A 13,089-nucleotide genomic window follows, 5' to 3' on the forward strand; every position below is an offset into this window, starting at 1 on the left:
GCGCTCTGAGACGCTACCCTGCGTGGAGGGCGCTATATAAGTGCAACTTATAATTATTCACTTGAAGGGCTGTGGAGCAATGGCTATTGTGTTTTCAAAAGCAGTTGCTGCATTGGAGAGTTAATTAGTTCTAAAGCTGTAAAAAGAAGTTTCTTCATCACTCGCAGACATTTTTCTACATCAAGAGCACTATATTAAATGTATGTTGTTGCGTTTTAGCAATAAAAAAGGCCAATGAGATACTGATTTGTATTAACAACTGTTTATTATTGCCAAGGAAGGTTGATAACATCCACTCTTATTCAGTTACAGCGTTCTGTATAATAATAATTCTTGCATTTGATACAGCGTCTTATCACAACTTTGAGATGTCTCAAAGCGCTTCACAGAATATACTGTGAAGTGAATTGACTGTATGTTTGCGGGAGAAACGCGGCAATCAATTGCGCACAGCAGTGTCCCACAAATAGTCGTGGTTTGAGTGTCCCAAGTTATTTTTTTAAGGGATTATTACGCCCGGAAAAGCGATCTGCCAATCGACTAACAACCAGTCTAGTGCTAATAGGGATGAAATGGATACCTGGCATCCAGATGTGGGAGTCATGTGTCAACAGTTCAGTAAAGATCTCACTGTGAAATTCAAGGTAAGAATTTACAAGAGATTTATTTGTTCCATTAAAAATAGAGAAACAAGCTCTTTTCTAACTCCGGGTATGTTTTGGGTAAAGTTGACGCACTTCATAGAATCATAGAATTATACAGCACGGAAGGAGGCCATTCAGCCCATTGTGTCTGTGCCAGCTCTTTGAAAAGAGGTATCCAAATCATTCCCACTATAGTCTCTAGAAGTGTCCCTGTTACTGACGTCAGGCTGACTGGCCTGTAGTTCCTGGGTTTATCCTTCTGCCCCTTTTTGTACAGGGGATTAACATTTGCAACTCTCCAATCCTCAGGCACCACCCCGGTGTCCAGGGAGGATTGAAAGATTGGGGCCAGAGTCTGTTATTTCCACCCTTACTTCCCTCAGTAACCTAGGATGCATCCCGTCTGGATCAGGTGACTTATCTGCCTTGAGCACTATCAACCTTTTTAGTACCTCCTCTCGGTTTATTCTTATCCAATTTCTTTACCCTCTCCTCCGATACTGTGTGATTGGCTGCATTCTCTTTTGTGAAGACAGATGCAAAGTACTCATTCAGTACGTCAGCCATGCCCTCTGCCTCCACAAGATTTCCACTTTGGATCCTAATTGGACCCACCCTACCTTTGACTAACCTTTTATTCTTTATATGCTTATAAAATACCTTAGGGTTACCTTTTATGTTACCCGCTAATCTTTTCTCATGCAATCTCTTTGCCCCTCTTATTTCCTTTTTCAGTTCTCCTCTGTACTTTCTATATTCTCTTTGATTATCTTCTGTATTTTGGACTTGACATTTATCATAAGCTTCTTTTTTCTGTGTTTTTTAATTCCAATTTCCTTAGTCATCCAGGGAGGTTTGGATGCCCTATCTTTCCCCTTTGTGGGAATTTATTTTTTCTGGCCCCAAACTCTCCTCCTTGAAGATTTCCCATTGCTCGTTAGCTGTTTTACCTGCCAATCTTTCTTTCCAGTCCACCTTGGCTAGGTCCCTTTTTAACTCACTGAAATTAGCCCTCTTCCAGTTGAGCATCTTCACCTTGAATTGTTCCTTGTCCTTTTCCATAAGTACTCTAAACCTAATGATGTTGTGATCACTGTTGTCCAGATGCTCTCCTACTGAAACCTGCTCCAGTTGCCCCACTTCATTTCCCAGAACTAGATCCAGCACAGCTTCTATTAGTTGCAACTGTTTTAGATTTTAGATGCTCAGGATATGTTTTATTTTCTCCACAGAATCGTTACCAGAAGATTGACACATTCACAAAGGTTTCTTTGAAATCTATTCAGCAACATCTGACATCAGCAAGTCTTCAGATCCGTGACTACAGGTCTGCAGTGAGGATTTTAATATTGGTAAAAGAAAGTATAAAGAAGTGTAGACATACTTACCATCCTGCAATTAGCTCACTTTTCTTAGACTAAAATTACTAATGTAGTAAAGTCACCAGCATAATGTAATTGTGAACCATATAGGCTCAGCACATCCCAGGGGTGTTTCCTATCCATGTCAAGTGAAACCTGCTAGCATTTGTTTCTTAGACACACATTTAAAGACTGATGATTTGGGTGATGTACTCGAGCATGAGACAGCATCTTCAGGAGGGAAGGGTGGAATTGGTTTAGTTTGACAAGAACGGTCAGGTGAAGCCAAACAGGAGAGCTCCTAGCTGGGGAAGACGTTACTTACACCCACCATCTAGCAGGCCATTCTCACCAAGGAGCAGTAGTCCAGAGGCCCGGTTCAATCAGGTTTAGCCTGAATTTGGCAACTTATTGTTCAGGAACTAATTGAGTTTAATCTGAAAATGATTGGACCATCCATCTGACAATGATGAATGGAATAAAAACAGAAATCGCTGGGAACACTCAACAGGTCAGGCAGCATCTATGCAGAGAGGAAAGTGAGTTGAAGTTTCAGGCCAATGATCTTTCGTCAGTTCAGTTCTGACAAAAGATCATCGACCTGACACGTTAACTCACTTTCCTCTCTCCATAGATGCTGCCTAACCTGCTGAATGTTCCAAGCGACTTCGGTTTTTATTTCAGTTAGCTGTACTGTTGCAGCTACGCTTGCAACCAGTTTAATTTATTTGGCCTCTCTTTCGCTTGCATTCTTATTTGTCCTTGAAAGGCTTGATCTTCGCTGCTTAGGCATCCTTAAGATGAAGAAAATATGCTATTGAACTTGATAGAATCCCTTTTTCACATATTTGCACATATCCTTTTGGGAGGACTCCTGTTGGGAGGACTCAGTGGGAAGACTCTTGATAATAATAATAATAATCCTTGCATTTGATGTAGCGCTTTTCACGTCTTCTAGACGTCCCAAAGCGCTTCACAGAATATACTGTAAAGTGAATTGACTGTATATTTGTGGGCGAACGCGGCAGCCAATTGCGCACAGCAATGTCCCACAAACAGTCATGGATTGAAAATTACCAATTTATTATTTATTGTTTTTTGGTTTTTTGGAGGGATTATTATTAGGCGTGTGGAGTAAGGAAATGTGCCCAAGGTTTTGCCCTGGCTGGAATTGAACTCGGGTCTCTCACTTGCAAAGTGAGTGCTCTAACCACTGAGCTACAGGTCTCCAGACCTGACTGGGAGGACTCCTGACACACAGACAGACATTTCATCTTTATTAGTGTAGATGTATCGCTCCAGAAGGGTGGGTGATGTCTGACCCTACTTTGTTGCAGAATACCCTGCATACCTTTTTGGGGCTTAATTAAAGCATTTTTTAATATAGCTCATCAACGACAGGAGATCTCCCAAAAAAAAGATATGCCCATGATGCTCCCCCAAGCAAGACCTTTCTGATGAGGTATAAATCATAGCTCTACGTCAATCGGTTATTGCGTTCTTGGCAGACAGACATTTTGTCTATTATAGATTTCCAGCATCTGCGGTATTTTGCCTTTTGACAATGATGAATGTTGCGATATCTTTACCATTGGTGTCAGGCTCTTTTTAATATTGCTTAATAATTTGTGATCTTCCCAGGTTACAGAAGCTAAACAAATTTCAAACAAATGTTGCACAGGAACTGGAAAAGTTTGAAAAGGACTCCCAATCTCTTAAAAACATGGAAAAGGAATTATCAGTATGTACTGTGTCAATGTTTCATCGATGTTCCTTAAAATTCTGAAAAAAAGTTAATTTTATGACATCTTTTCCTCTTTTTTAAAAGTAAATCCTCAGGGCAGGAACTGCTGTTAGGCAGCAAATCCAATTCGTAATCAACCCAGAGAGGATGCTTCATAATTTGACCATTGGAATATTGGAATACAGCAAGTTGTACTTGTTTAGCACTTTGATATAGCCTGAACTTATCAAAGAGCTTCACAATGACTGGAGAGCAACGAGGAAAGAATGGGGAATTTCAGGACGTTGCCAAAGACTTGATTCAAGAGAAATGTGTTTTAAGAGGGGCCTTCCCAATTGAAGGCCTCGAGAGAAGGAGCATGGCAAAGGGATTTTGGGGAAGAGTTCCAGAAAGTATAGCAGAGTGGCGGAAAGCTCAACCAATGAAAGGGAGAATGGAAGGGTATGGGCAGGAGAAAGGAGTGGGTAGAGATTCAAGTGGAGAATAAATGTGATGGGATTAGGTGGGCCAAATAGGCTGTTTCTCTGTAAATATATATAATCCATGACAGAGCAAAACTGTCTGCTGGAGTCTAATTGGCTAATACCACATAGCTTGCCATTGATATCACTGACTCGTAAGCTTTCCCACTGCTTGTCCAGCTAGGACCACCTTACCCATTAGAGCGTTGGCTTGGAGGGTTAACAGGAGCTGAGTGGGATGATTCCCTGTTCCCTGTGAGTGATCTGCTCTTCCAAATCCTGCCAATGAACCAGGCTGGCTGTGCCCTGGAACACTGTGGACCCGCCTGGCTCAAGAACTGGACTAGAGACCGCCGTAGAGGGTAGCTTGATGCCGTTGACAGGCATGTCACCTTGGAGCCAGTTCAGCTCCAAGGAGATCCCGTTTATCAGAATATCAAGACTTGTGAACAAGACAATTGTACCTTGAATTTGTGGAATTGATGGACAAGGTTGTGAATGGATTTGAGAGTCAAGACGAGATCTTGATTTCCTAGATTAATGGGAGCTGGGTGACGATAACAATAATAATAGTAATAAATAATAAATAAATACCTAAATCTTGGGCAATGGGAATGGATTAGCAGATCTGCCATGCTGCAGTAAACTATTGCAACAGTGGCTATGCACTGGATGGCCTCCCTTGTTACAATGTGTTACATTGTGAGACTCTTAATCATTTTAATGTAACATTCATTCCATATTTCATGGTTTCATGTACTCTACTGATACTTTCAGCAAATTCACAATTTCAATTATTGAATTTGTTCCTAAATATCAGTCTGTTAACATCTGGATATTGATGTTTTCCTCAATGTAGAATTTCTGGAAGCAGCATTCAAAAGCTTTTAATGGACTCAAGGAAAATGAGGAACAAAGGTGAGTAAATACAGTGGAAGCCGCTTAAACCAGACACATCGGGGCCAGAGATTTGGTCCATCTTAAGCAACGTCTGAATTTCTTCCCGCTTAGCAGAGGAGCAGTAGCACTTCTTTCCTCTCATTGTCATTCCCATTGGACGGGAAGGGGACCATTAGCAGTGGCTCCGAGGTGATAGACTGCCTCGGAGCCGCCTGTGAATGGATGGACACTCCAGTCATTCACAAACAGTTCTAGGCAATTGGACTCTTCCCATTCCCTCCCTTGTTTCTTCCCTGTTCCTCCACCCACTTACTGATGGACAGTGCAGAGCTGCTTATGAATTGGTTGGATATGAATGTCTTTTTGTTCCTTTCACCGAAGCTGTAGAAAATCGGGCTACATTTAGCAATGAACGGTTTATTTAATTTAGCTTCTACAACCTCATTCTCATTTCAGAATTCAACAACTGCGATCTTCATTTGATACCAATGTGTTTCACGGTGTGGAATTTGAAAAGAGGATATTTAATATGGAGGTGGGTACAAGCACAACATGTGCATTTTGGATTCCATTTATTTAGCACTGAGTTCAGAACTGATTTCTACAGTCACATAAATTATTCAAATTTAAATAGATCATCAAGAATATCAAAATATCTATTAAATAAAAGAACAACAGGTCATAGCACTAACTTTGTTCGTTTCCAAAGCTGGAGCTGCAGTGGAGTCAACATTCATTTCAGTGGGGACAGAAGTTTGACACTGGCCTGGGAGCCTGTCCCGTGCCCAAACCACAACAAGTCACATCGTACGGCAGTCAGTTGCTGATGTAGAGCTTACGCAAAAAAAGTTTGGTTTTGGTGTTATTTCAATTTATCCTGTTAAGTTTTGTGTTTCATCAGACAGTACACAAATGACTAGAAATGGCAGCTGTTAAAGAACCTTGGTTTCCAGGGTTCCAGCAATGCAGCCAGTGTGCTTGTACTTATGGGGCCTTGCCTGGCCTGGAAACACATACAGCAATGACGAGGACAGGGGTACTTGCCTCAGCTCTGCACATCAAACTCCTGCAGGTGCTGATAAAGGTATAGCTACCTCCAGGGAAGCAAAAAAAAGACATGTTACTTACCATGAATGTGTATACTTGCATACTGTACTCCCATCACCCACTTCCTCAGGTCCTATAGACGTGTCTGATTCAGTGTTATGGAAATGTTGGGCAAAAATCCAGTAGCCCTTAGAGAGGGAGAGAGAGGTACGGGCACTTTATAGGGTGTGTGGAGCACAGAGATCTTATGGGTCAGTGGCTCCTGGAATGGATCTGATCAAACCTCAAAAGGATAATTTTGATGATGTCTTCCCACACGCCTGGCCCTGAACAATGGTCTTTATGAATGCCCAAACTGCAGTTCCCAACCAGGGACCAATCCTTTGTACTACTATTAATGATGCATGGAACAGGTGAAGAAGGTCTGTGATTGCTTTTCCCTAGATACATCAGATGAGAAAAGATATGAAAATGGTTCAAGACCGGCTTTTAAAAGAAATGGTAAGTATACAATTGGATCTGAATGTGCTGTGTAGCTTAATATTACACCAGCGTTCAGTGTAATACCATTATAGCTAGATCGACAGCTGCAGTCATGATTGATGTTTTCTAAGTAATGGTTAATCCATTTACCAAAATGTCTCATGTTGGTTAAACAATAAAGAGCCAATTACTAATATGCTGAAGATGAAATAGCGCTAAATGCCAAGCTCTGATTGCTCTCAACACAGTTGCGAATTTAGAAAGGCCTGGTAGAGGTGGAGGGCTTGTTTTGATTGCTCATACTTTGTGTTACCAGAAGATCTTTTATTTGATAAAAATGGTTTTGCCCAAGGACACTAGATATGTTCATTCAGAAAGGGTTAGCGGCCGAGATCAGGCACAGTTTCGCTTTAGCTGCTGTGATTCCTTTGATTTCTTGATGGAAGCATGGACACTCTCGGTTTGAATGTTAACCCACTCTTTCAGGTTAGGGCACTTCTTTTTCTTTCCCTCTCTCTGGTCAGGGTAAACCCATTCCCCCTCTCTGATCAGGGTAAAGCTGTTTCTTTCTCTCCACTTGTCACGTGTACTAACTTACACAATGGCTTGAGTTCTTGGTAAAAGAAATGTAATGCACAATGCAAGACAATTCAGTTTGTCACCTTTACTAAAGTTCTATGCTGCCTACAGCATCACTCATAACCTAATGGTTATTGTGCAAGGTGAATTGCAAACGTGCATAATTTGGAGGTTTGCAATTTCTGCAAACTGTGCTGAGAGCATTAAAAGTGTCTAATGTTTACCCTTCTTATTGATACAACAGAATTGTTTCCTGAAAGTAGAAGCGAGAAAATGCATCTTTAAGTTTTATTACAATACTTCAATTGGCATCATAAAATTTCAGCTGCATTCAGCTCGCCTCAACATCAGCGCTTTGAACATTGAACATGTTCTTGTGTTTGTGATTTCTCTATCCCTGGGCAGCTCAGCAGCAAAAGCTTACTTTTTGTTAATTTCTGATCAGTTTATGTTTAATGTAATGCCTGATGAAGTATACTTTGAAGCATGGGATTTATGAAATTTAAAAAAATACAGACTATGCAACTGCATGGATTATTGTTTTTTATTAATAAATAACAAAGCAATGGTATTTTTTTCCTCAGCAAGAAGAAGAACTGGGCAGTGTGCGCAAAGGGCTGCAGTCCTTGTTTATGTCTAACTCCAGGCGATTTTAAAGGGATACTGATTGACAAGTATATTAACAGAGTTTTACACGTACAAATTCACTCATCAATTTACTGTTGAGTTACAATGTTCAGTTTCTTCAAATGTTCTTGTGCTATATATTTAGTTATTTATGAAAATAGTACAATTCACTTATTCAAGTACATTTCTACAGCATGTGGACTGGACGGGCTGTGGCACTCAGCTCCCTATTGGAACATTTTTAACAAAGCATTGGGGAGGAGAATGATTTAAGCCTTTTGCAAACCTCCCATATGGTTCAAAAAGTTACATTTATCTTTTCAATTTTTTTTGATAATTTCTGGCTCCTCCTTGTAATCGTGTTTACGTTCAGCTTGTAAAACAACAAAAATAACAATGTAAACTGGGTGGGGGGGGTGGGGGTGCGTGAGGAATCACCTGTGTTTACAGAGAATAAAATCTCAGTGCTGGTTATTTACAGGCCTCGCTGAGGTAGCTCACTGTCTCCTCCCTCATTGAGAAGCTGGTGGTGCTCAATGCCTAGCATGCATCTATGTTGCCCTTTTGAGAAAAGAACTTGTGAAATATAATTCTGTTACATTATTTGAATACATGTTAAGTCTACACAAATACACAATGTAATTGTATTGATGTATGCTTCAAGTACTCGTTTATGTTTCTGAAAATTAAATAAATTATTGGTGTAAGAATTAATTCATAACTTTCATTCATGTGTAATTTTAGTTCTGACAGATTTCTGATAGGGGTTCACCTGTAAAATAGTCATTGCACTTTCCAGTATGTCCTATGAAGAACTTTAAGTTGTCCTTTTGACGGTTGATGTGAAAGTTGCTGTATAAAATGCGAGGATTAGGTGCAGCAAAAAGCACTTAAAATCACAGAATGTTTCAGTACAGAAACAGGCGTATGTTTTTCTCCATGGGAATCATCTAGTTTAATCGGCCTCTCCTGCTCACTCCCTATAACCTTTAGTAGTTCTGTCATTGAATAGAGGGAGGTAATGTTTCCAAGTCCCTGCAAGCATGCCAGGGAACTAACTCCCTGTGTGTTTTGATATCTCAAATGAGCCAGGAAACTGAACTTTTATTCCTCAGATATTGGGACAAGAATCAAGTTCTGAGGCAATAAATGTCAGAACCTTCCAGAAAGGAATCATGTGGTTAGAGCACTCGCCTCTCAAACGATACCCGGGTTTGATTCCTGGCCAGGGTGAAACCTTACGCAAGTTTCCATACTCCACACGCCTCTGTTTGCCTAGCAGTACAATACAAAATTACATCTGAAAAGCGTTTTTCATGTCTGACGTCCCAAGGCGCTGAACAGTCAGGGATTAGGATCTGAACCGGGGGGAGGAATGGGGAGGTTGGGATCAGGTAGGTTGGAGGGCAGTGTGAGGGTAGGAGGATGGTGGAAGGCACAGTCGAAGAGGAGGGTCTTGAGGTGAGCCTTGAAGGAGGCAAGGGAGGGAGCGAGACGAAGGGAATGTGGGATGGAGTTCCAGAGGGTGGGGGCAGAGAGGCTGACGCCCGACTGCTGATGGTGGGGTGGGACTGTTGGTGGACTTGGAGCAGGCTGGAGCCTGCTTAGCGGAGGATGCGGGCAGGTTGATAAGGAGTTAGCAAGTTGGAGAGGTAGCAGGGGTCAGGGCCTTGAAAGTGAGTTCGAGAATTTTGAACTCGATCCTCTGAAGGATGGGCACCAGTGGAGCTGGGGGAAGGTGGGCGTGATGGGGTCACGGAGCCTGGTGCCAGAGAGAACACGAGCTGCAGAATTCTAGATGTAGAGCACAGCTTGTAGAGTGAAGAGTTGGGAAGGCCAACAAGCGGGAAGTTGGCATAGTCGAGCCTGGTTGTAATGAAGTCATGTATGAGGGATTCGGCAGCCTGAGGGATGAGTTCAGTGGCGGAGTCCGGCAATGTTGCGGAGGTGGGGGAAGGCAGAGCAGGTCATAGCACGGATGTGGGGGAGAAAGGACAGTTGAGGGTCAAACAAGACACCCAAATTCCTGACTGGCTTGGTGAGATGGAGTGTGCATCCTTGGATGCTGATGCTGCCAGTGCCTGAGGTGCGGAGACTGGCGCAAGACAACGAGCCTCAGTCTTGCTGACGTTGAACTGTAGAAAGTTCTGCACTGTTTGAAAAGGAAAGGTTACTTACTTCACGGCTGTTTGTGGAACATTTCTGTGCACAAATTGTCTACCGTGTTTGCCTACAAATTCACAGTCACTAATCATGTGAAATGTTCTGATGTGAAAGATGCTCAATCAAATGCATGGATTATAATATTTCAGATGCAGTGTTTCGAGACCAAGATGGTCATGGGTCATGCATCAAAGGTTCTGGCATTCATGACTTACTACCTTCAGGCAAGGGTAAAGGAACAGGACTGAGGGAGGGAGATTTTTTTCCAAATAGTACATTTGAACAATTTATTTATGACATTTTTTTTAATGAATTTTCTTTGCAGTTCACATAGGAATCCCCATAAATCATTTCATTTCAAAAATACTGAAGCAGCCAAAAAGGTTAAATACCAGAAGCACTACATCTGACCAGTTGACATGTGAAGATAAAACATCTTTTTGTTTAACAGCCATATAAAAAAGTACAAAAATAAGATTACATTGCAATAAATAAAAATAACACAAATATTTAGAAACACAAACAGATTAAACATAGAGGCTGGAAATTTAAAAAGCAGAAAATAAAGGATTAAAGTTGAGCAGCACAGTCTAATCAGCCATATTTCTCACTGGCTGTCATGGGTTGCCTATGAAGGTGCTCATTTTCCTGAGTTCCAAATATTGTCATAGTTGTTACTCTGGTTGTGGCGCAGCGCACAGCACTCACTCAATGCATAAGTGCATGTTCAAATACTTCAAGAGATATGGTAACAATTTGGCACCAGAAACAAAAAATAGTTAAGGCTATTGAAACCTTAATCAGAGAATGCGTTTCTACCTTCCCCGTTGGTAAGTCTGAACGAGAATTTTACAGAAAATAGATGTTGAAGTTATTAGTGAAAAAGCTGCAGAGGAAGATCAGTATCTTTTGGGTTTTGGAGAAAATTCTAAATGTTAAAAATGATGACACCGTAAAAGACCAGGAAGACTCGCAATGCATAAAAAGATTCATGTTTTAGTGTGATTTAGTGTATTGAAAAAATACACTTAAGAGAGGGTTACACCTGGGAATGTCAATTGTATTTATTAATGAGCCAGTAGACCTTTATCGATAGATAAAGGTGGGTTTTAAATGTATTGCAATTCTTTTGCAGCATTGCAGAAAGTAGTGTTCCTCTGCCTATGAAAGCCTGTGTGTGACATTCTGATCCTGAACAGTATTCTCCCGAGAATAAAGGAAATCCAGACTGCAGCCTGGGGAGACCGAGTGCTAAGGCAATACTCGGATAACGTTTACAGCAGGAATGAGTTAAGAAACACCACATACTTTACATTACTATTTGTTTTCTTAGAATAGTACAATTAATCCCTTGAGAGCAACAGCAGTCTTTGAGTTCATGAATAATCATTTCTCTTTGGTTAATTTAGGCAACAGCCAACTTATTGACTTATTGTGGACAATTTGGGGTACTCTATTATAGGAAGGATGTAAAACAAAGGAAAAGGTGCCGGCTTGATTTACTGTGATGTTTATCAGAGTCAAAGGGTTTCAGTAATGAAGAGAAACTTTACAAATTATGACTTTTTTTCACTAAAGCCGAGAGGGTGAAGACTCCATCCAAGCTCTTTGAAGCATGACAGGTAATGATAAAGTAAGAAGTAATAGATTATAGAGAGTCAGTGAGTCAATTATACGGGTCCATTTGATCTTCTCTGCTGTAAATCCACTTTACTATATTCTCATTCCAGGATCTGGCTGTTTCTTAAATGAATCCTGGGCTATAAACCCTCCTGCTAACCTGTTCCAACTACAATACAAATGTGCATTTATTTATGCAGTGCTTTTCATGTCAGTAGGACATCCCGAGGTGCTGGACAGTCCAAGATTTGCACCCAAGCTGGGAGTGGGGCTGAGAGGGGGTGTGAAGACGATCAAAGACGTGGTGAAAGAGGACAGATGAATCGTGAGGGAGGGGGTGGGGTGAGGGGCTCCAGGATGGAATTCCAGAAAGTGGGGGCAGAAAGGCTGAAAGCTTGACATAACCACTGATTATTACTCTTCATATAAATAAATATTTGCTGTTATCTGCGGGTAAACCTGCCTCCCCTCCCCCACCCCTTCCCATGCCCGGAATCCCTGAATGCCCTCTTACTCTCCTGGAATGTGATATGAAAGATACAATCTCACTTTTGCATTCATGCAGCTAATTTTGATGATGAACCCAATTACCTCACACAGGTGGATGTACAATACATCAATTTATCGTTGACATACTGGGTTTCCTCTCCGTGGACTGACCTAATCTTTATTATAAAATAAATAATGGGATTCAAATTAGCCGCGGGACTTGTGCTGAAAGGCTGCAGCTTCCAACCACTGCAGTGGTTTGTAAATTCACCGTTTGGTTTTATATTTATTAGCCCACAATCTCTCTGTACCTGGATCAGGATCACATCTTACCGAACAGCCGGCCTTGGGCTCCATCAAGTAACTGGTTTCGGGGCTGCGGAGAGCATAGATTATGCTTTAAAACAAAATAATACTTTACAAGTCACTGCTGACTACATTTACAGCTGTTTCTCTCGGATACAATGACAGGACCTGATACAGTGGGAGCGTGTGCTGCCATCCTGTGGCCGTGTTTCACACCAAATATCCCAAATAGCAGTTATTGATTATCGCTAGCAATCGTTATAAAACATTCATATAAAACTAATTCAGGCCCAACCTGCCCCGGCCACTGTGCCGTACATTCTAACAGCAGAGAGCCCATGTGAAGGGAACTACACAAGTACCAAGGTTTTGTTGCTGCTGCAGTTCTCAAAGGGGACAATGTTTTATCAAACCAAGTAAACCGCAAGAAGCTTCCTGTGAGGTGTCAGAGGTAACGAACGATCAGTGGGATTGTGCGAGTGGGAACCTGCTTTCACTGCGACAAGAACACCTACAATGTTCTCTGCTCAGTTGCATACTTTACAGCTCAGTGTAGAGGGTGAGTCTAGGTATTCAACTGTGGTTGGCATCACACATGAAACTCCCCTTGTTGCTACATTTAGTAACGATACAGGTTATAACAGGAAAATCCTGTTAAGAGGGCG

The 13,089-nt window shown here is 41.5% G+C and overlaps 1 protein-coding gene across 2 annotated transcripts in view; it reads left to right on the forward strand.

Moving 5' to 3' along the window:
- The window catches only part of LOC103171724 (synaptonemal complex protein 2), a 55,835-nt gene extending 47,903 nt beyond the window's left edge, over positions 1 to 7,932 (forward strand). For both annotated transcript variants that reach the window (XM_042341850.1, XM_042341851.1), the window contains 7 exons: positions 505 to 644; positions 1,877 to 1,971; positions 3,647 to 3,746; positions 5,070 to 5,128; positions 5,567 to 5,645; positions 6,602 to 6,658; positions 7,804 to 7,932. In XM_042341850.1, coding sequence (XP_042197784.1) covers positions 505 to 644; positions 1,877 to 1,971; positions 3,647 to 3,746; positions 5,070 to 5,128; positions 5,567 to 5,645; positions 6,602 to 6,658; positions 7,804 to 7,875 — 602 coding nt within the window. In that variant the 3' untranslated portion in view covers positions 7,876 to 7,932. The remainder of the gene's footprint in view (positions 1 to 504; positions 645 to 1,876; positions 1,972 to 3,646; positions 3,747 to 5,069; positions 5,129 to 5,566; positions 5,646 to 6,601; positions 6,659 to 7,803) is intronic.
- Positions 7,933 to 13,089: the final 5,157 nt, after the last annotated feature.

This window comes from Callorhinchus milii, unplaced genomic scaffold (assembly GCF_018977255.1).
Source record: "Callorhinchus milii isolate IMCB2004 unplaced genomic scaffold, IMCB_Cmil_1.0 Scaffold18, whole genome shotgun sequence".
NCBI lineage: Eukaryota > Metazoa > Chordata > Chondrichthyes > Chimaeriformes > Callorhinchidae > Callorhinchus > Callorhinchus milii.